This window comes from Salvelinus namaycush, chromosome 8 (genome assembly GCF_016432855.1).
Source record: "Salvelinus namaycush isolate Seneca chromosome 8, SaNama_1.0, whole genome shotgun sequence".
NCBI lineage: Eukaryota > Metazoa > Chordata > Actinopteri > Salmoniformes > Salmonidae > Salvelinus > Salvelinus namaycush.
The window spans coordinates 41,498,590-41,522,435 of record NC_052314.1 but is presented as its reverse complement, the minus strand read 5'-3'; the positions used below and the strand labels follow the sequence as shown (position 1 = coordinate 41,522,435).

General features: G+C 41.4%; 1 protein-coding gene across 1 annotated transcript; it reads left to right on the top strand.

The window, feature by feature from the left end:
• The first annotated feature begins 598 nt into the window (after positions 1 to 598).
• LOC120052676 (prothymosin alpha-A-like) lies at positions 599 to 4,795 on the top strand. The gene is made up of 5 exons (XM_038999726.1): positions 599 to 780; positions 3,108 to 3,176; positions 3,464 to 3,554; positions 3,750 to 3,826; positions 3,910 to 4,795. The coding sequence occupies exons 1-5, from the start codon at positions 736 to 738 to the stop codon at positions 3,949 to 3,951; spliced, it is 324 nt and encodes a 107-aa protein (XP_038855654.1). The 5' UTR covers positions 599 to 735; the 3' UTR covers positions 3,952 to 4,795.
• The last annotated feature ends 19,051 nt before the right edge of the window (positions 4,796 to 23,846 follow it).

Sequence of the window (23,846 nt, the reverse complement as noted above, 5' to 3'; positions counted from 1 at the left end):
GAAACTTTAATAAATGGATCACTAGTCACTTTAAACAATGCCACTTTAAATAATGCAACTTTAATAATGTTTACATATCTTACATTACTCATATCAAATGTATATACTGTATTTTATACCATCTATTGCACCTTGTCTATGCCGCTCCGCCATCGCTCATCCATATATTTATATGTACATATTCTCATTCACCCTTTTAGATTTGTGTGTATTAGGTCGTTGTTGGGAAATTGTTAGATTACTTGTTAGATATTACTGCACTGTCAGAACTAGAACCACAAGCATTTCGCTACACTCGCATTAACATCTGCTAACCATGTGTATGTGACCAATACAATTTGATTTGATTTGATGTAATCTTGTGTTGACAGAGAGTAGCCTATGCTATGGGGGTCATCGATCCCAGCGCGGTGGGGCGGACAGCTACTCGTCAAAGCAATGATTCGGAGAGACTGGTTAGGGGGCGTGAGCGTCTCTCTGAAAATACTGTCCATTGTTCCCCTCGGACCAATCCGGGCTAGAAATGTTCCTAATTATGGACCAATCATAACGCACTGGCCGTCCCGCGACTCCACCCAGAACTGTATATTAAAGGTTCCCCTATCGAGCCATATGCCACTGGCACTATTGGCTATCTTTTTTTCTTTTACAGTGTTCGGACTGAGTGGATTGTATCATTATTGATAAATATTTTTTATGATCTCAACATTTGTTACATTAGGCTAAGACAGAAACATGGCTGACGCAAAAGTCGAAACTAGTACGGAGATCTCTGCCAAGGTAAGTGGACGGCAATTTGTGACCTGAGTGATGAATAAATGACAACTTCTACACTTTCTTTCATTTAAATCTATCCCGGACTAAATATTTTGAATGGAGAACAACTATCGGAAGCTGGAACAAGTGTTCAGCCGAGCTTCATTAAACCTAACTGGCTTTGGATGTGTCTTCTGTTGCGGATGTTGGAATGGAAACCGTTTTATTGGAGATCTCTGTTATATTAGATAAAATGTAGGCAAACAATATTTATCGAAAGTTGCACTCACTCACTAGTCTATTGAAACATACACGCCAAGCGATGCTTTTTTTTTGCCCGGAGTATAACAGTCTGCGCGCGGTTCTTTGTTTATGCTAACGTGTCCGTTCTCTTGAACACCGATTTTAAGCTCTTTTGAATAACTCAATCACACACGCACGTCTGGTTTACCGTTTTGATTAATTACCTTTGTTTGCATCAAATATCATAGGCTACATTGCAGTTACCGGACGCAATCGCGGCTGCTACAGTGGCTATTGATCCATTCTCCGATTTTGTACCACGCACCGGTCTGTCATAACTTGCTACTTGAATATATCCCATTGTTTTTGGAGTTGGTTTCATGGAGTATAGGATATTGATATAGAAGTTTATGGGGAATGGCTCAGGCATAAAAGCATCGCGCCTTTTAGAATACAGAATGAGGTGAAAGGGATTTAAACAGCGCGTAAATGTTTAATAACGTAACCAACATAAAACAATTATACCCGACCTAAGTACGAGATGATCTAGAGAGGGAGGTTTAAGAGCGTAATTATTTTTGCATAACTGTAAACGGAGTAATGATAGCTGCTCCTGTATTAAAGCTCAGTGTTAATGTTGGGTGATTTACGGGTGTATTGACATGGATAAGCCACCCGATGTGTTCATTCCACCAGGCTTGTCTGCGCGCAATGTGACAGTGCCTCGATCGGAGCTCCGGAGCCTTCCGGTTTCAGAGCATCAGTTGAGTGTATATGTGGGCTTTGGTGGCGCCAATAACGATTGGAATAACCAGTGTCAGACGTGAGTGCGAGCGAAAAGTTGAACTGTGTTCGCTCTCTCTCTCTCTCTCTCCAGCGTAACCCTATTTAGAGAGAGAGAGAGGGGGCGGGGGGCGTTCACCACAAACCAGCACTGCCTCTTGAAGGCATAGTTTCTACCTGCTGAACCAATGGCGCGCTACTTCTTACATTTAATAATTTTAGTAATTTAGCAGACACTCTTATCCAGAACGAATAACAGTAGTGAGGTTTCGTACTTTCTTCCCGTACTGGTCCCGGTGGAATCGAACCCAAAACCATGGTCTACCAACTGAGCCACAGGGGACCATATGCTGCTCAAACGATCCATGGTGATGATAAAACAAAGCTAGTATGTTGATGTCTCTCTGTTAGCCTATAGGATGAAAAGTATGCTTAGTTTCCTTCGCTGTTGGAGCCGCGGCGCCGCTGAGCGTAGTTGCCTATAGGTAGGCTACAATACAATATTGGCATGTACATGTATTGTTGAAGGTGGAGGGTACAGGGAGATGTAGCTGCTTACCGGCGTATGGGCTCAGCATTACTCAGACTAAATAATATATGTCCTTATATGAAGATGTTAAAACTAATGACGATAAGAAAATCTTTATTTTATTTTGGGCACTAAAAAGGGCTATTGGAAAACGTGCTTTTGTCCTTCAAGTGAAAGGCCTAAACATAGCCTGCAACACCAACACCCGATCAGAATGGTTTTTGATTGATTACATACCTTATTGTCTTCATTTGTAGAATGGAAAGTCAATCAAACGCATATCCCTTCTATGCGCTATTGTCTCACTTCCCTGGAGTTAATTTAGTCGGCCTCCTTCTGGTAGCGTTCGTTTGCCACGCTCTTATTGGCTGTGTTAAAATAACCTACCAGGGTTCAACGGGAATTGTAGTCTTTTTCCGGGCGTGTCTTCATAGCGTCCCATTAGATGTGTCCTTGACTGAACTACAATTATCGTTGAACTCAACTCCATCATGGTGTCAGGATGCAACACTTCTATTAGATCTCCAAAAGTTGGCGGGGAGTAGAGCAGAAAAGCAACCAATAGAAGGTTTAGGATCAAAGTGTTGCATTTCAAATGAAAAACGAAAGCATTCACAGGTTTAGGTGAGGTTCTCAACCTTCCGCTCATTTAGGTAGAAGTCATCAAAACCACACCCAACTCTAGAAATAAATCTGAAGGCTGAAACCTTGATTGAACCTGTGATAGATATTTTATCCACCATGTGACAAACAACACATGACTCAAACATAGTCTCTCATTTTCACTTTTCCCCAGGACCTGAAAGAGAAGAAGCTTGTTGAAGAGGCAGAAAATGGAAAAGACACCCCAGCCAATGGAAAAGCTGTAAGACTTCACCTTTAAGACTTTACCTTTAATAGACCCTTTTCCCCATTTTACCTTTAAGATGGAACCATCAGCTTCTTTACACCTGTTCTCACCTGTCTTCTTCATTATCCTTATAAAAAAGGTATTTGTAGAAGTAAATCTGAGGCAACTCATGTTTTCTTTTGTTTATATTACTAACAAGATATCATCTGATTATTACTTTCACTTCGAAATAATCGTGTCATCCAACATTTATTCTTCCCTGGAGACAAACATATCAGATGCATTGTATTGTTTTTCCACAGGAGGCTGAGGAGAATGGTGATCAGGACAATGATGTAGAGGAGGATGATGATGATGTGGGAGAGGAGGAGGATGAGGAAGATGATGCTGAGGGTAAGTGATCTGGTCTTTCACAACGCTAGGATGACAGAGTATCCATTACATGTTGACATATGCACCTAGTGGCAGTGATGTGTATTTGCTTGTACTAGTCTGAGGCTGTCTGCCTGAGAAATTGTTTTGTTGGAGCGCCCTCTATGTGTTATAAACTGTAACGGCAAGAATCTAAACCTGCCTTCCTCTCTGAAGGTGATGAAGAAGATGATGACGATGAGGTCGAGGGTCGTGCAGGCAAGAGGGCGGCAGAAGGTGATGATGATGACGAGGTAATGCAGCAACTTGAATCTATCTATTGCATTTACACGTAGAAATTAAAATGACTGATCACATATTGACTTGTTCTTTGCAGGATGATGTTGAAACAAAGAAGCAGAAAACCGACGATGATTAAGAGTTGCGTGTTCAACCCGCTGGAAGCTGCTGCAACCTCTCTCCTTAACCGCCGAACGTTTTGGGGGGAAACTGTGGCCATCATCAAGTAGAGTTCAACGTCCGTGTACACACACACCAAACTGCAATTTTTTTTAGAAAACCCAAGACGTCAAAGTTCTACCTTCTTAACAAGATACAGTACTTTAAAATGAGAATTTGTTTGTATTTTTATTTACATTTTATATTTTTGTACATATTGTTAGGAGGTCAGCCATTTTTCGACAGTGATCTCTGGTTACCAAACGGTGCTTGGAAGTTGATGCTTCTCTATGAAATAGACTTTACTTGTGGTTTGACCATGCCATGCTATCTCAACACAAACATGTACAAATTTCAGACAACAATTAAATTCAAAGCATTCCAGTAACTTTGTAATTGTACTTTAGTTGTACCATACAAAGTTGGTTTGTATGAGATGGCAAGGCCAAAGAAAATAGGTTTATTTTCTGTCTGTTAAATGGCTGTCTGTTATGGTCTGTTTAATGTATGTGTGAATTTCTTGTATGACAATAAACCTGAATTTTATTTTGTGAGTTCTTAATTTCTTCTGATTCGTAAATTTTTTTGTATTTTTGACCCATCATAGATGGGATTTCATAATGTTACAGTCAGCCACTTCAACTAGGAAAATCAGCTTTTGGCTCCATAATCTATCATCTATAAAAGTATCGTTTTCAGACATGCTGTTCATTTGTTTTATTGGCCTGTTAGAACTGTATATCAATGTAAATTACTCATGCCTTGGCTTAAACACTTTCAGATCTGGTAAATTATATTGCATTTAATAAATTTACCTGAGTGAATCCTTTCCTTCCGATACATATTTCTTTGAACGCCAAATATCACACATCAATACAAAAATACATGAAGTGCTAATTGTCCATTTCCACATGCATGCTCTTATGGGTAAATTTCGAGGAAATAACCAGGGAAATATTTTATAACTATTATTAGCCCAATGGACTGTATCTTTTCATTTGACATTAGAAGAGTAGATGTTGAAATTAAAAAGAAACCTAACAGTATTAATCTGCTCAATATATAAACGTCCATGTAATTACATCAATCAATTACCTTATTATGACATGATAATAACCAGACAAACAAATATAATACAACTTTATTGTCCTCCCTCACAAGTTACATAATCACACACACATTATGTTAAAAGCAGTACTACAGCTCATTCCTTTGCCTGCCACGTGTCTAGAGTCACTGTGGTTGTGCTTTATGTGGTAACATGGTTTCAGGTGGGATATAAACAGACATAAAACCGCTTCCTGTCACATTGTGCAGTAGTCAGGTGTTTCTGAGAGCTGTGACGAGTCAGAGTGGAAATTGCCAATTGCCAATTCTGTGATTTTCGTGTGGGGCTAATAAGAACTTAAGCACAGACACAAACTAACAACCTCACTCCTTGACTAAAGCCATGCCGAAACGAGTCGGAGTTTTAAAAGTTGTTCCACTGAACATGCCATAGCAATAAAGGAACTTTTAAGAGCGCTATGAAGAGTGCCTTGGTTCTCCTTTTTTTCTATTACAGAGCGAGAGAAGCAGCTATGCAATGCTAATAATAAGAAGCAGTCAACCAGAGAGCAGAAAGAAACTGTTGCGGTTCCTCCTCCAATGCTGCTACTGCCTCCTCAACAAGTGGAAAAACGAGATGTTTTTCTATTTCAGGAAAACATTTTGCTAATGTTTTCTGTTTCACTCTAGACGGCTGTGTAGACATAACTCATCTTTGATAAATAGCCTTGCATGTTGTGGATTAATAAAGTATCTATCTATTCAGAATATCAACATAGGCCGAGATATCAAAATTGTAAGGTGTAAAGCAGAAGGGAACAGTCTTTATAATGTATTGTGGAATACATGAACATGCAATATTATTCAATGGGGGATACTGCTACTGAAAATTATTGTTCAAATTAGGCTACTACACATTCTGATCTAAATTATTTTAAATCAGAAACAGATTGGCATGGATTAAACACTCATCTAATGAAGCATCATATACATACAGTATATATATATATATATATATATAGTACCTGTCAAAAGTTTGGACACACCTACTCATTCCAGGGTTTTTCTTTATTTTTACTATTTTCTACAGTATAGAATAATAGCGAAGATATCAAAACTATGAAATAACACATATGGAATCATGTAGTAACCAAAAAGTGTTAAACAAATCAAAAATATATTTCAAAGTAGCCACTCTTTACCTTGATGACAGCTTTGCACACTATTGGCATTCTCTCAACCAGCTTCACCTGGAATGCTTTCCCAACAGTCTTGAAGGAGTTGCCACCAGTGTCATCAGACCAAAGGACTAATTGCTCGTGTTACTTGGCCCAAGCAAGTCTCTTCTTATTATTGGTGTCCTTTAGTAGTGGTTTCTTTGCAGCAATTCGACCATGAAGGCCGGATTTACTCAGTCTCCTCTGAACAGTTGATGTTGAGATGTGTCTGTTACTTGAACTCTGTGAAGCATTTATTTGGGCTGTAATTTCTGAGGCTGGTAACTCGAATGAACTCATCCTCTGCAGCAGAGGTAACTCTGGGTCTTCCTTTCCTGTGGCGGTCCTCATGAGAGCCAGTTTCATCATAACGCTTCATGTTTTTTACGACTGCACTTTAAGAAACTTTCAAATTCTTGAAATCTTCCTGAATGACTGACCTACATGTCTTAAAGTAACGATGGACTGTCGTTTCTCTTTGCTTATTTGAGCTGTTCTTGCCATAATATGGATTTTTACCAAATAGGGCTATCTTCTGTATACCAACCCTCCCTTGTCACAACACAACTGACTGGCTCAAACGCATTAAGAAGGAAAGAAACTCCACAAATGTAATTTGTGTTAGTCCAGTTAGTTACACATATGTGTGCGTGTGTGTGTGCATATGTTTGTATGTTTGTGTGTCAGCTAGAGAGTGCTAAAAAAAGCAGTCAACTAGTCAGTGTGAGGCTGAAGGTTAGTGGCTCACTGGTTGACAGATTAACACTGTATTTCCTCATGCATGCCATGACACTGTACCACACACACATACACACACAAAATGCAATGCAATCCTGTTCTACATATTTTGCTATGTCACAGTGATACTGTAGCTAGAGTGAGTTTTTGTACTGATGAGTGCAAACATATTTCAATCCTGATCCCTCATTGCTTTCCCAATAAAAAAGACAATGAAAAGCAAAGTACACCGCTACCCTCACCAACATATGATTTGAAACACATCAATGTAGCTACACCAACATTTAGCTAACTCAATTTGCACACTCTAATAGTTCCCTAGCTCCATAACCCCAAAATTACACACATAGTAGAATGTGCTCCATTTACCGTAATTCACCCAAAGTACACAGACCATTTCAGTTACTCACAAATCAACAAGTTCTTCTCGGAGCTGTCTGTCCGGCTGGGTGGACAAGCTGCACAGGGAAGAGAGTTGAATGCAGCCACTAAGTCACCAGTATTTTGCTGCTGTGTTTAAGTATTGTTTCTAACCGGGCATCAGGCATGCACCAGGATCCAGAGCAGTGAACAAGTCCAAAGGGTTAGTTTGGCTCCTATGTTCTGTAACCATCTCTTCCTTTCAGTCTAGCGAACCCTGCTGTGTCCTCTGTTTGAACATAACGTATGTGCCGCACATCCAAATGGAATGCCTTGATGATAGAAATCTCTCAATATCTCACCTCTCACTTTCTCTCTTCCTCTCTCTGTGTATGCAGAGGGAGCAGTTTAATAATGTGTGTGTGTTCTGAACACCAGGCTCTAGTTCCCTGGCAGATAGACAGAAGAGAGAGAGAGAGAAACACTCTCCACAGCACCTCCCAGAGAGCCACAATGCATGGTACTGTATCCCCTACCCTCCTACTGCCGCCTGGTGCTAAGAGGTACTGCTGCTCCATTTGACATTGCAGCCACCTTGGTAGAGCTGTCCTCTGTCGACTGCCTAATGAATAATAATAAACCAGCGCATCACCATAGCCCAAAATATATGCAATAGAAATGCAATAGAAAATGGCAAGATTAGAGTATAAATGACTTTTTATTTCCTAAATCCTTCCTCAAGCATTCTTTATCCCTCACTATGTTTGCCTTTTCTTATCCTATTGACAGCCAACCAGCCTACACACAGCCAGGTAGGGGAGAGTGGGGTATGTTGAGCCATTTTATACTTTCAGTATCACTACATCAAGGGAAATATGGTATTCTTTCTAACAAAGATATGTACATATCTTTCAAGATGTTGTGAATCCCTGGAAATAATCAGAATTCATGTAAACATAAGAGTTTTGAAAAAATAGCTTGTCCAAATAAAAGGGGTCTCTTGGCACAACTTACCCCGGATATGAGGTAAGTTAAGCATAGGGACAGGGTAAGTTGAGCAGCTTTGGGGTAAGTGGGTGCTGGTGTCCTGTGACAGAGGATGATGGTGCTGGTAGGTCAAAGTTTAATTCATAGAATGGTGGTGTGGTATATTGTATATCTTAAATGTATGCCTACATTCAGACATAGATCCGTCTGTTCAATATCACTTCCCCTTACATTTCTTGACCAGTTGTCTGGGATCTGTTTCGATGTGTCAATTCGTAAGAAAGGTCTCTGCATTTGAAGCTAGTAAGCCCATTAGACTGGTCCGTGAGATTCTTGATGTGTTTAGCAAGCTCAGACTCCATGTCATCAGATAAAACCTTGTGAGCCTCTGCTACTCTATCATAGCCTCTCTTTCACACAGGTACATGTTTGTTTTATTTTTTTTGTTTGGTCAGTGTCCAGTCTTTTTATTTTTTAAATATTTTGCATATAATCAAATTGACTTCTTCCCTTCTCTCACTTCCTTGACTGCTCTCTCAAGAACCTCAAGGGGATATAGACCCCTTCTTGTTTTATGTTTGTATACACGGAGCATGATGTCAACTTTCCCTGCTATCCAGACGACACAGCTGTACATTTCAATGAAACATGGTAAAGCCCCACAATCGCCTACCCTGGAAGCCAAGATTAATTTAACCTTTATTTAACTAGGCAAGTCAGTTAAGAACAAATTCTAATTTACAATGACGGCCTACCCCGGCCGAACCCTAACAATGCTGGGCCAATTGTGCGACGCCCTATGGGACTCCCAATCACGGCCGGTCGTGATACAGCCTGGAATCGAACCAGGGTCTGTAGTGACACCTCAAGCACTGAGATGCAGTGCTTTAGACCACTGCGCCACTCGGGAGCCCAAACATGGATTGCGGAAGTGGATAGAGTCAAATGTTGTACTTATAAACTTGGTCAAAACATAGATAATAGTTCTACGTCCCAAGAAACAAAGAGATCTGCTAGACCCTGATCTCTCTTTTGATGAACATATCAACAATATTAAAGGGCAGCTTTTTTCCATCTTCATAACATTGCAAAAATCAGAAATCTTTTTTCCAAAAATGCAGAAAAGTGAATCCATGCTTTTGTCACTTCTAGATTAGACTAATACAAAGCTCTACTCTCCGGCTACCCAGATAAAACACACAAAAAAAAACTCAAGTTAGTGCTAAATACGGCTGCTAGAATCTTGACTAGACTATTGCTCCAGTGCTAGACTCCCTTCACTGGCTTCCTGTTAAGGCTAGGGCTGATTTCAAGGTTTTACTGCTAACTTACAAAGCATTACATGGACTTGCCCCTACCTATCTCTCTAATTTGGTCCTGCCGTACACTTACACGTACAGTCGTGGCCAAAAGTTTTGAGAATGACACAAATATTCATTTCCACAAAGTTTGTTGCTTCAGTGTCTTTAGATATTTTTGTCAGATGTTTGTCAGGACCCGGTTACGAACTCGGGTCTCCGGTGAGAGAAACAGTCACTTATCAAACTGAGCCACTAATAGTCGGCAGAACCCAGAAGATGAGGCAGACACAGCAGTACTTGAGACGGTGTTTTAATAAAGTAAAAAGGAAAGTACTTCAGGCAAAAAATATAAATCCACAACGTCAAAAGTCATTCCAAGAGAAACAAGGTATATCCTCCAAGTCACAAGGTAAATCCACAAAAGTGGTAAGCACAGCAGGGAAAAAAAACCAAAAGAAAAATCAAAGAAAATAAATAAACGAGAACAAAAACAGAGTACCTCAAGAGAATCCAACTGGAGTAACAAACGTTCACAGCATGGCTTGGGCTGGGTGCTAACATTCAAACACAGAGCAAAGAACTGAGGAAAACTAAGGGTTTAAATATATACAAGGGAAACGAGGCACAGGTGAAAATAATAACTGGAAATAAGGGAAAACAAAAGGGTCAAAAAAGCCCAATGGGGGCATCTAGTGACCAAAACCGGAATAATCCTGGCCAAATCCTGACAATGTTACTATGGAATACTGAAGTATAATTACAAGCATTTCATAAGTGTCAAAGGCTTTTATTGACAATTACATGAAGTTGATGCAAAGAGTCAATATTTGCAGTGTTGACTCTTCTTTTTCAAGACCTCTGCAATCCGCCCTGGCATGCTGTCAATTAACTTCTGGGCCACATCCTGACTGATGGCAGCCCATTCTTGCATAATCAATGCTTGGAGTTTGTCAGAATTGGTGTTTTTCTGTTTGTCCACCCGCCTCTTGAGGATTGACCACAAGTTCTCAATGGGATTAAGGTCTGGGGAGTTTCCTGGCCATGGACCCAAAATATTGATGTTTTGTTCCCCGAGCCACTTAGTTATCACTTTTGCCTTATGGCAAGGTGCTCCATCATGCTGGAAAAGGCATTGTTCGTCACCAAACTGTTCCTGGATGGTTGGGAGAAGTTGCTCTCGGAGGATGTGTTGGTACCATTCTTTATTCATGGCTGTGTTCTTAGGCAAAATTGTGAGTGAGCCCACTCCATTGGCTGAGAAGCAACCCCACACATGAATGATCTCAGGATGCTTTACTGTTGGCATGACACAGGACTGATGGTAGCGCTCACCTTGTCTTCCCTGGACAAGCTTTTTTTCCAGATGCCCCAAGCAATCGGAAAGTTGATTCATCAGAGAAAATTACTTTACCCCAGTCCTCAGCAGTCCAATCCCTGTACCTTTTGCAGAACATCAGTCTGTCCCTGATGTTTTTCTTCGAGAGAAGTGGCTTCTTTGCTGCCCTTCTTGACACCAGGCCATCCTCCAAAAGTCTTTGCCTCACTGTGCGTGCAGATGCACTAACACCTGCCTGCCGCCATTCCTGAGCAAGCTCTGTACTGGTGGTGCCCCGATCCTGCAGCTGAATCAACTTTAGGAGACGATCCTGGCACTTGCTGGACGTTCTTGGGTGCCCTGAAGCCTTCTTCACAACAATTGAACCGCTCTCCTTGAAGTTCTTGATGATCCGATAAATGGTTGATTTAGGTGCAATCTTACTGGCAGCAATATCCTTGCCTGTGAAGCCCATTTTGTGCAAAGCAATGATGACGGCACGTGTTTCCTTGCAGGTAACCATGGTCCACAGAGGAAGAACAATGATTCCAAGCACCACCCTCCTTTTGAAGATTCCAGTTTGTTATTCGAACTCAATCAGCATGACAGAGTGATCTCCAGCCTTGTCCTCGTCAACACTCACACCTGTGTTAACGAGAGAATCACTGACATGATGTCAGCTGGTACTTTTCTGGCAGGGCTGAAATGCAGTGTAAATGTTTTTGGGGGATTCAGTTCATTTGCATGGCAAAGAGGGGCTTTGCAATTAATTGCAATTCATCTGATCACTCTTCATAACATTCTGTAGTATATGCAAATTGCCATCATACAAACTGAGGCAGTAGACTTTGTGAAAATTAATATTTGTGTCATTCTCAAAACTTTTGGCCACGAATGTATATATAAAATGCTTTTTATTTGTATATTTGTTTACCTCTTGGGCCCCCTGCGGGCTTTGGCCCAGCCCCTGACTCACACAATTGACCAGTCACATTTATTTATTATGCAGTTTATTGAAAAATATTAATCTGTCAGTTAACCAATCAAGGCAGGGCCCCCTAGTTACCCACGTGGGCCCCCTTCCTCTTCTCCTCCCCCACCTGATGATCAGCAGAGCAGCAGCAGGCAGCAACAGCCTGTTGCAACAGCCTGTCTACACTCATTGAGAGCAGGCTCCTAAGTCCTCCTGTGGTTGGCGGTTGCAGTAAAAAATACTAAATATATACTACTATAAAACTGCATTTTTTTCTCTTTGCCCCATAAGATGTTGTTGTTATGATAATGTTATCTGGCTTAGGGCTGGCTAACACTACCACTCTTTTTGAATAATTCCTTTTTTCTATTTTACTGATGATTTTGAACCCCTGCGCAGATGAAACCACTCTCTTGGATGAAACAATTCATCAGTCACTCTCCCCCATCCTCACCTACAGGTCATCCTGGCTGGCTGAGTTAGTACTGTATAGCCTATTTGAGCCAATGCAAACACAACACTATTTGGGATATCTAGTTTATTCGGTATACTGACTCGCTTTTGAGTGGTCCCACAAAGGATCCTGTTTATAGTATCTGTAGGCTATCCAGTGCCTAAAAAAAACATCTAGACGTATCTACTAGACATACACACAATTGTATTTATTTCACTCCTATGCTACGCAAAGATAAATAGCATACATGTTTCTAAACTATTGCACCTGTTACTGAAATGGTTGTTCCAGTTTAGATGTTAGGTAGTCTCATTTATTCATCTTTCTAACCCTGGCAGTCATTCTGAAAGCAGATTGTGGGTTTGCATCTATTTCAAGTTACAAAACATCCCCAGTCAAGCTGGATTCCAAATAAACATCACTTTGCAAGCCAGCATAATGTGACTTGATGCTGGTTTTGCGGGTGACCAGCATATAATGGTGACCAGTTATGTGTCCAAAACACAACGAAGGCTGGTCTCCAGTGAAAACGCAACGAAGGCTGGTCTCCAGCGAAAACACAACAAAGGCTGGTCTCCAGTGAAAACACAACGAAGGCTGGTCTCCAGCGAAAACACAACGAAGGCTGGTCTCCAGCGAAAACACAACAAAGGCTGGTCTCCAGCGAAAACACAACGAAGGCTGGTCTCCAGCGAAAACACAACAAAGGCTGGTCTCCAGCGAAAACACAACGAAGGCTGGTCTCCAGCGAAAACACAACAAAGGCTGGTCTCCAGCGAAAACACAACAAAGGCTGGTCTCCAGCGAAAACACAACGAAGGCTGGTCTCCAGCGAAAACACAACAAAGGCTGGTCTCCAGCGAAAACACAACAAAGGCTGGTCTCCAGCGAAAACACAACGAAGGCTGGTCTCCAGCGAAAACACAACAAAGGCTGGTCTCCAGCGAAAACACAACGAAGGCTGGTCTCCAGCGAAAACACAACAAAGGCTGGTCTCCAGCGAAAACACAACGAAGGCTGGTCTCCAGCGAAAACACAACAAAGGCTGGTCTCCAGCGAAAACACAACGATGACTGGTCTCCAGACCATGCTGGTCTATGCTGTTTTTTTTCAGCAGGGACCCCTGACCTAGACCCTAAGTCTACTGACATGACAACAATAGGTCGTCAACAACAGTGACATGGAAGCCTGCCAGTGGATGAATCATAAAAGAAACATTACTATTGGAAATATGATCCTTTCCTTATGCAATATGTTCTCGTGGGAAGAAGGGAGGATGTAATGGTTGCTTTTGTGGAAGAAAGGTAATATTTAAAATGTCGTCCTGTGTAGAAGTATTTTGCCCTAGAATCTGTGGTGTTTGGTGGTGTTTTGGATAACATTTGTAAAGAAGGCCCTCTGTTGTAGGCATCCATCCATCCATTGTCTGATTGTCATGTCCTTCCCGAGAAGTATTAAGGGCCTGAGGGAAATTGAGGTTATCTTTTTTGTTCACTGGGGTTTGTGTAGACTTTGTAACAACAGCATAAAAACAAGAGATCCTAGATTGTATGATGCATCCCCTTCCAGTGAGTGTATAATGTGTGAGAGCTGGAGGTGGATGTGGTGCCGATATGATACACATGCAGAAACAGTAGTAGGCCTTTTAACCGTCACGCTGTGTAGGCCTAGGCTTTCGTCTCTGCATCTGATAAGCACCATCTGACACGGGGAGGGAAACATGTCACAAAACCACCCACGCAGCACAGCCCTTCACTTCCTGTTTGTCATTAGGGTTATTCTGAGATCAGTTAGCTCCCTTTGAAGAAAAAAAGGTCCGTTTTGGTCTGTTAGCGGTGAGTGACACAGAATAAACACATTGGGGTTTGGATACCATCCTCATAAAAACATGAAATAAAGTGACAGGGGTATTTCATTAAAAAAAATATGAGGATAGTGGACCCTACTGCTTGTCAAAATGGTGGTCTTTATTTACAGGTACAAAAGGTGAATAAAGCGGAATCCAAAATATGTTGATGAACAACACTGAAATAGACTTTCATAATAGTAACCAAATAAACGAAATATCCAATTAGCTGAAGCTACAGGCTTCTAAGGCAAAGCAACTTTAAAATAGGCAGAGCACCTAGCCTATAACTTTTTACAGTGTCAACCCTTCCTCACGCAGATTAGTCTAAGAGAGCACTAGGACAACATGTCACTCCTGCCTAAGCTCTCCTGAAAATCGACTAGAGCAGGGCTGTTCAATTCCGGTCCTGGAGGGCCGAAACACTTCTGTTTTTTCTCTTCTAGCTGGTAGTTAATTGCACTCACTTGATGTCCCAGGTCAGAATTAGTCCCTTATTAGAAGGAGAGGATGAAAACCAGAAATGTTTTGGCCCTCCAGGACCGACATTGAACAGCCCTGGACTAGAGCAACCTGAACAAAAAAAGCCCAACCCCTAACACTGGGATAATCCAAAATCCACCTAAACAGGTATTTCATCATAATATTCCACTCAATAATCAATCATTTTTACTCATTTCAATATCAATGGCCAATACATAATACACTACATGGCCACAAGTATGTAAACACCTGCTCATCGAATATCTCATTCCAAAATCAAATATGTAGTTGGTCCCCCATTTGCTGCTTTAACATCCTCCACTCTTCCAGGAAGGCTTTCCACTAGATGTTGGAACATTGCTGTGGGGACTTGTTTCCATTCAGCCACAAGAGCATTAGTGAGGTCGGGCACTGATGTTGGGCGATTAGGCCTGGCTTGCAGTCGGCGTTCCAATTCATCCCAAAGGTGTTCGATGGGGTTGAGGTCAGGGCTCTATGCAGGCCAGTCAAGTTCTTCCACACCGATCTCAACAAACCATTTCTGTATGGACCTCGCTTTGTGCAATGGGTTATTGTCATGCTGAAACAGGAAAGGGCCTTCCCCAAACTGTTGCCACAAAGTTGGAAGCACAGAATTGTCTATAATGTCATTGCATGCTGTAGCGTTCAGATTTCCCTTCACTGGAGCTAAGGGGCCTTGAACCATGAAAAACAGCCCCAGACCTCATCCACCAAACTTTACAGTTGGCACTATGCATTCGGGCAGGTAGCATTCTCCTGGCATCCGCCAAACCCAAATTCATCCGTCGGACTGCCAGATGGTGAAGCGGGATTCAGAGAACACGTTTACACTGCTCCAGAGTACAAAGGTGACAAGCTTTACACCACTTCAGCCGACGCTTGGCATTGCGCATGGTGATCTTAGGCATGTGTGCGGCTGCTCGGCCATGGAAACCCATTTCACGAAGCTCCTGACGAACAGTTCTTGTGCTGATGGTGCTTCCAGAGGCAGTTTGGAACTCGGTATTTAGTGTTGCAACCGAGGACAGATGCTTTTTACAGGTTATGCGCTTCAACACTCGGCATAGCCATTCTGTGAGCTTGTGTGGCCTACCACTTGGCGGCTGAGCCGCTGTTGCTCCTAGACATTTCCACTTCACAACAGCAGTACTTACAGTTGACCAGGGCAGCTCTATTAGGCCAGACATTTGACAAACTGACTTGTTGGAAAGGGTGCATGCTATGGTGGTGCCACGTTTAAAGTCACTGAGCTCTTCAGAATGGGCCATTCTACTGTCAATGTTTGTCTGTGGAGATTGCATGGCGGTGTGCTCGATTTTATACAGCTGTCAGCAACGGGTATGGCTGAAATAGCTGAATCCACTAATTTGAAGGGGTGTCCACATACATTTTTGTATATTCAGGCAGGTAACCTCGAGGTTAGAGCGTTGGGCCAGTAACTGAAAGGTCACTGGTTCGAAATCCCAGAGCTGACAAAGTGAAGAATTGTTGCTGGGCCCTCGAGCAAGGCAATTAACCACAATTGTGCCAGGGGTGCTGTACAATGGTGACCCTGGCCATGACCCCACTCCCTGCGGGTGTCTAAGGGGAAGTTGGGATATGCAAAAACACATTTCCATTACATACGTGTGTAACAGGACAAATATAATCACCCCCCCCCCCCCAAATTAATATTATTTCTACATCATATCATCCAGAATATCAGGTCATAATCTAAACATAAAGATATTAAGAAAACACAAACACCCCTCTTCAACATAGAAGATTTTCATTACTATGCTCACTCACCTGCTGGATATCTATGGACATGACCGGAGCTCCCTTATCAGTCCACAAGCAATCCACGGCGGTCGGCGACACAAAGTAACTTTAAACTATACACAATGTTACAATTTTGTATCGCCTGTGATCTTTTATTTAACAAATGTAATGCACGTTAAGGCTTTAACAACAGGATTATGCTTGTACACACTAGCAAATGACTCACAGAAATGTTAGCCAACATTTTCAATATGTGTTTGGCACCAATGAGGGGTTAGAAATGGAGTGAAATGTCCCATGTGACAAGCACTCTTCAGTCAAGTCTGACTGTTACAGTAATCATCATTAGGCCTGGGATTAAATACACCCACTCTCACTGATCAGAAGACTTTGATATAGATGTTGTTGTTGTTTTTGTTGTTTCTTACTTAGAGTAAGTCCAGTGCACACATGGACTTACCTGTCCTAGTGTAGAACATAAAAAAAGACTATTGTAATACTCATAAGTGTTATTCAGATCCAGTCCCCTTTAGCAGTGTCGTATAGCTTTGGCCCAACTGGCACATCCACTATGAGGAACACAAAATAAATGCTTGTGTAACAGTTTTAACTTTAGTCCGTCCCCTCGCCCCGACCCAGGCGCGAACCAGGGACCCTCTGCACACATCAACAACAGTCACCCACGAAGCATCGTTACCCATCGCTCGAGCAAGGGGAACCACTACTTCAAGGTTTCAGAGCAAGTGACGTCACCGACTGAAAGGCTGCTAGCGCGCACCACCGCTACCTAGCTAGCCATTTCACATCGGTTACACTTGACATAAGAAAGGTGTGTGTGTGTGTGCGCACACACGTACACTTGTGTGTGTGTGTGTGTGTGTGTGTGTGTGTGTGTGTGTGTGTGTGTGTGCACAACTGCGTCTATGTATTTGAGTGTGCGTGTTTGTGTGTCACATGGAAGGACATGAGAAAGGTAGAAAGGAGTGATTCATAATTTGACAGGTCCTTTGTGACTAGAGACTTGGCCTCTAGGTTGAAAAGAGAAAAGAGGAGGGTTGTCTAAGCTTTCCATTCAAAGACATAGAGGCTGACATACGACTGGACTGAATAGTCTTGAGATTTCTGTATGCCTCTTAAGCGGTTGTAAAGGTATACAGTACTGTGTCACATTGACTGGCAGCTCTCTCTGAAAGGTGTTGCGTGATGTGTTTCTGTCACCATGTGCAAACAAACCCAATGTAAACATGTTTTCAATATGGATCAGATGATGGGGATTGGAAGTGTTCACTATGCTTATATAGGTGGGTTTGTTGTGTTCTGTGGTGTTATGACTATGCTGTTATGGGTTATATTATGTCATGCATTTATATCAGTGTTTGTGTGATGGCCTGCCCTGGATCCCTGCCAAGGGATATAGTGTTTAATTAACTCTAATGACTGAGCTCTGCATAGCTAAACTCAGGCTAATTGTCTGGGAAAACCTGTTTCTACTAACAGTCTTGGCTCTGTCATGTTGTTGGTTTTACTGGCATTTGTCTCCCTCTTGTGGTCAATGGTATGTTTCAGTGAAACTTATCATCAGTCACAGTCCATAAACTGTCTATTCAATCAGCTAATATACAGCTCTGACAGACATATGTACCTCACCAGGCATGCTACTAGAGGTCTCTTCACAGTCCCTAAATCCAAAACGAAGGGAAGGCAACGCACAGTATTATATATAGCAATGATTGCATGGAACTCTCTGCCATCTCAAATCACTCAAGCAAACAGCAAAATGAGCTTTAAAAAACTAAAACAGCAGCTCCAAATACAACACCTCTTCCCTTACTGACCTAAATAACTTGTAGACATATTATGTACTGATATGTGTGTAGCTGGTGGGGGCTGCTGGGTGTGAATGTGGTGTAGGGGAATGAAAATGGAAATGTAAGGCAAGTTGATGAGGTAGAACCATTAAGTTTCAACCATTACGTTGGAACTTTAGCGGGAGGAAACTCGACACGATTCAAGGTTGCTGCGTTTACGCTAGGGAATCTAACGGGAGTGATAGACCTACTTCAGTGCAACTCCATATGATTCAAGGCAAGGGTGAATTTGTGGTGTAGATATTGGGGGGATGAACAGTAGACAGGGTACATTTTTTGGGGACATTTTAAAATGCATTTTCTGCAATTCTACATGGTTTGACATGACTTATTATTCCTCTCTTAAGGGGTATTTTAAGGGGTACAGTTGAAGTCAGAAGTGTACATATACTTAGGTTGGAGTCATGAAAACTTGTTTTTCAACCACTCCACAAATTTCTTGTTAACAAACTATAGTTTTGGCAAGTCGGTTAGGACATCTACTTCACACTAGCATTGTAGATCAGGTATTCCCAAACTGGGGTATGCGTACCCCCAGGGATTCGCGCAATGCCGTCGGGGGTACGACAAATAAAAATGTTTTCAAACAGTCTATTTATATTTTCCAATGGGGCTATACATATGGGTGAGGTTTTTTTCTCGCCTGAGTAGCCTCATTTCACTGCCAAAAATAAAATTAAACCATCCAGTGTTCAGCGAAACACAGGTAGCCTAGTCAAATAATGAACATCCGATCACATTAACCATTACCCCCCCCTCGGTGAAACCTTCACTCTTGCGCAGACATTTAGAAACGAAACATGCCAATTTGAAAAATAAGCCACGGGAGTTTGAGTGAGAATTAAGACTACTTTTGAGTTAGACATGTATAAAAGCAACAGATCAGGCATTATAAGAAGGGGCTAGAAGTGTCTTATATGGTGAGCTACCGAGTGGCTAGGACAGGCAAGTCCCATACTATTGTGGAGGACATAATTCTTCCTGCTACCACAGATATGGCTGGGACAATGCTGGAGGAAAATCCCCCAAAAACTATACAGACAATGCCTTCATCATACAACACTGTTTCACGACGCATCAGTGACTATGGGTGTTTTCTGTTAAGAGAATGTGTTTCTTGTTAAAACTTTTTATGGCTGCAGGGGCAGTATTGAGTAGCTCTGATTAAAGGTGCCCATTTCAAACGGCCTCGTACTCAATTCTTGCTCGTACAATATGCATATTATTGTTATTATTGGATAGAAAACACTCTCTAGTTTCTATAGCCGTTTGAATTATGTCTCTGAGTGGAACAGAACTCATTCTACAGCACTTTTCCTGACAGGGAGTGAGATTTCAGAAATCTTGGCCTCTGGTCCCAGGTCAGTTTTAAAGTCCCTGTAAATGCTATGAGGATACAAACACTGCCCACGCCTTCCTCTAGATGTCAGTAAGTGGTGACAATTTGAATGGAGTCGATTGCGCAATCAGGGCCTGTATAAAAGGCCAAAGACCGGATGTACCGTTCTTTTGCTCCCTGCGCCTGACGCACGATGGACGTCGGACCTGCTCTCTTTCCAAGCTGTTGTTTAGCCAGTAATATATCGCCGGTCATGTTTTTACTCGTTATAGGTGTTAAAAACATCATAAGGTAGTTAATTTAAACCGTTTTATAGCAATTTATATCCGTTTAGTGCGATTTTGAGGCATTGCTTTGTGATGCACTTTGAAGCGCCGGGCACGTTTCGGGGTCCCGGTCGAACGTTAGTGGGCATTTCGACGGACAAGAGGACATCTTTCGACCAAAAGAAGATTAGACCCAAGAAAGGATACATTGCCCAAGATTCTGATGGAAGATCACCTCATAGTAAGAAATATTTAAGATGATAAATCGTTGTTCTGTCGAAAAATGTTAAACGCATATTCCGCCATTTTTTTGGGTATAGCTTCGCTTGGCGAACCCTGTATTGCACAGTAAGGATAATTTTAGAAATGTAATTCAGCGATTGCATTAAGAACTAATTTGTCTTTCGATAGCTGTCCAACTTATATTTTTTTAGTCAAGTTTATGAATAGTTATTCATGAGACAAGATCACTGTGAAAGATGGCGCCCGACATTTTCAGGCTAGTTTTGCTAGTATTGTCATTGTATAACCACGTTTTTTTGTAGCTAAATATGCACATTTTCGAACAAACTCTATATGTATGTTGTAATATGATGTTACAGGAGTGTCATCGGAAGAATTCTGAGAAGGTTAGTGAAAAAATTTATATATTTTGGCGATGATTACGTTATCGCTCTCTTTGGCTTGAATCAATGCTCGGGTAACGTTTGCACATGTGGTATGCTAATATAACGATTTATTGTGTTTTCGCTGTAAAACACTTAGAAAATCTGAAATGTTGTCTGAATTCACAAGATCTGTGTCTTTCCATTGCTATGCGCTGTCTATTTTTAAGAAATGTTTTATGATGAGTAAATTGGTAATACACGTTGCTCTCTGTAGTAATTCTAGTCGCTTTGGTGAGATTTGTGATGGTGGCTGCAATGGCAAACTATGATTTATACCTGAAATATGCAAATTTTTCTAACAAAACCTATGCTATACAATAAATATGTTATCAGACTATCATCTGATGAAGTTTTTTCTTGGTTAGTGGCTATTTCTATCTTTATTTGGTCGAATTGGTGATAGCACCTGATGGAGTAAGAAACTGATGGAGTTAGAAAAGTGGTGTCTTTTGCTAACGTGGTTAGCTAATAGATTTACATATTTTGTCTTCCCTGTAAAACATTTTAAAAATCGGACATGTTGGCTTGATTCACAAGATGTGTACCTTTCATATGCTGTATTGGACTTGTTAATGTGTGAAAGTTAAATATTTAAAAAAAATATTTTTTTGAATTTCGCGCCCTGCACTTTGAGCTGGATGTTGTCATAGGTGTACCGACCTCGGGCTTGCAGCCATAAGAGGTTTTAACCTGTTATGGCTGCAAGGGGCAGTATTGAGTAGCCAGTTAAATGGTGCCCATTTCAAACGGCCTCTTGCTCGTACAATATGCATATTATTATTACTATTGGATAGAAAACACTCTCTAGTTTCTAAAACCGTTTGAATTATTTCTCTGAGTGAAACAGAACTCATTCTGCAGCACTTTTCCTGTCAGGGAGTGAGATTTCAGAAATCCAGGTCCCTGTTCTGAGATCAGTTTATAAGTCCCCATGCAAGCTATGAGGGTACATGCACTGCATACGCCTTCCTCTAGATGTCAGTAAGCGGTGAGACTTTGAATGGAGTCGATTGCGCAATCTGGGACCTTATATTAGACCGTGGAACAGGAAGTACCGTTCTTTTCAACAGTGCGCTTGACGCATGAAGACATCAGAATGGCGTCCTGCAAACGCTTTCGTTTTAGTATTTCTATATCTCCGGTCATGTTTTTATTCGTTATAGGTGTTAAAGACATCATAAGGTAGTTAATTTAAACCGACTTATAGCAGTTTATAGCAGTTTATTGCGATTTTCTGGGATTTCTTTGCCATGCGCTTTCACGAGTTGGACACCACTCCAGTTGGCGGCTAACGTTTAGCGGCTAATTCGACCGGACAAGAGGACATCTTTCAACCCAAAGACGATTGTTTTGAAGAAAGGACACCTTGCCCAAGATTCTGATGGAAGCTCAGCTAATAGTAAGCAGTCTTTATGCTGATAATTCATTGTTCTGTTGAAAAATGTCAAATGCATGAAACGCCATTGCTTGCAGTGTAGCATTGTGTTATCGCAGCCTGTATTGCGCAGTAAGGTTAATTTTAAAAATGTAATTCGGCGATTGCATTAAGAACTAATTTGTCTTTCAATTGCTGTCCAACCTGTATTTTTTTAGTCAAGTTTATGAATAGTTTTCGATAAGAGTAGGTGGCTTTCCAAGATGGCGCCGGACAGATTGCTTGACGTTATGGACACTATTCTCATTGTATAAGCACAATTTGTGCCGCTAAATATGCACATTTTCGAACAAACTCTATATGCATTGTGTAATATGATGTTACAGGACTGTCATCTGAAGAATTCTGAGAAGGTTAGTGAAACAATTAATATATTTTGGTGGTTTATACGTTATAGCTATTTTTGCCTTGAATCAATGCTGTTGTTATGTTTGCTATTGTGCTAAGCTAATATAACGCTATATTGTGTTTTCGCTGTAAAACACTTTATAAATCGGAAATATTGTCTGGAATCACAAGATGCCTGTCTTTCAATTGCTGTACACTATGTATTTTTCAGAAATGTTTTATGATGAGTATTTAGTTATTTGGCGTTGGTGTCTGTAATTTTTCTGTCTGCTTTCGGTGCAATTTCTGACTGTAGCTGCAATGTAAACTATGATTTATACCTGAAATATGCACATTTTTCTAACAAAACATATGCTATACAATAAATATGTTATCAGACTGTCATCTGATGAGGTTGTTTCTTGGTTAGTGGCTATTTATATCTTTATTTGGTCGAATTTGTGATAGCTACTGATGTAGTAAAAAACGGATGGAGTAAAAATAGTGGTGTCTTTTGCTAACGTGGTTAGCTAATAGATTTACATATTGTGTCTTCCCTGTAAAACATTTTAAAAATCGGACATGTTGGCTTGATTCACAAGATGTGTACCTTTCATCTGGTGTCTTGGACTTGTTAATGTGTGAAAGTTAAATATTTAAAAAAAATATCTTTTGAATTTCGCGCCCTGAACTTTGAGCTGGCTGTTGTCATAAGTGTACCGACGTCGGGCTTGCACGCCAAACAGGTTAAGACAATTTATGGTGGTGTTTCCTTTATTTTGGCAGTTATCTGTATTTGGGAAGAAGATTATTTTTTCTTTTTTTTTAAACTTTATTCATAGATTTTCAGATATAACAAGAAAAACAGTATAACCCCAACCCCTCATTCTTCCTCCCTTCAGACTTGCTCAATGGGATTGAGATCCAGGCTCTTCGCTGGCCATGGCAGAACACTGACATTCCTGTCTTGCAGGAAATCACGCACAGAACGAGCAGTATGGCTGGTGGCATTGTCATACTGGAGGGTCATGTCAGGATGAGCCTGCAGGAAGGGTACCACATGAGGGAGGTGGATGTCTTCCCTGTAACGCACCTGCAATGACAACAAGCTTAGTCCGATGATGCTGTGACACACCGCCCCAGACCATGACGGACCCTCCACCTCCAAATCGATCCCGATCCAGAGTACAGGCCTCGTTGTAACACTCATTCCTTCGACGATAAACGCAAATCCGACCATCACCCCTGGTGAGACAAAACCGTGACTTATCAGTGAAGAGCACTTTTTGCCAGTCCTGTCTGGTCCAGCAACGGTGGGTTTGTGCACATAGGCAATGTTGCTGCCTGTGATGTCTGGTGAGGACCTGCCTTACAACAGGCCTACAAACCCTCCGTCCAGCCTCTCTCAGCCTATTGCGGACAGTCTGAGCACTGATGGAGGGATTGTTCATTCCTGGTGTAACTCGGGC

Coding starts and splice junctions, on each gene's coding strand:
- LOC120052676 (XM_038999726.1), top strand. CDS start 736: ATGGCTGACGCAAAAGTCGAAACTAGTACGGAGATCTCTGCCAAG. Junction 3,177..3,463: donor CCCCAGCCAATGGAAAAGCT/GTAAGACTTCAC, acceptor GTTTTTCCACAG/GAGGCTGAGGAGAATGGTGA. Junction 3,555..3,749: donor TGAGGAAGATGATGCTGAGG/GTAAGTGATCTG, acceptor TCCTCTCTGAAG/GTGATGAAGAAGATGATGAC.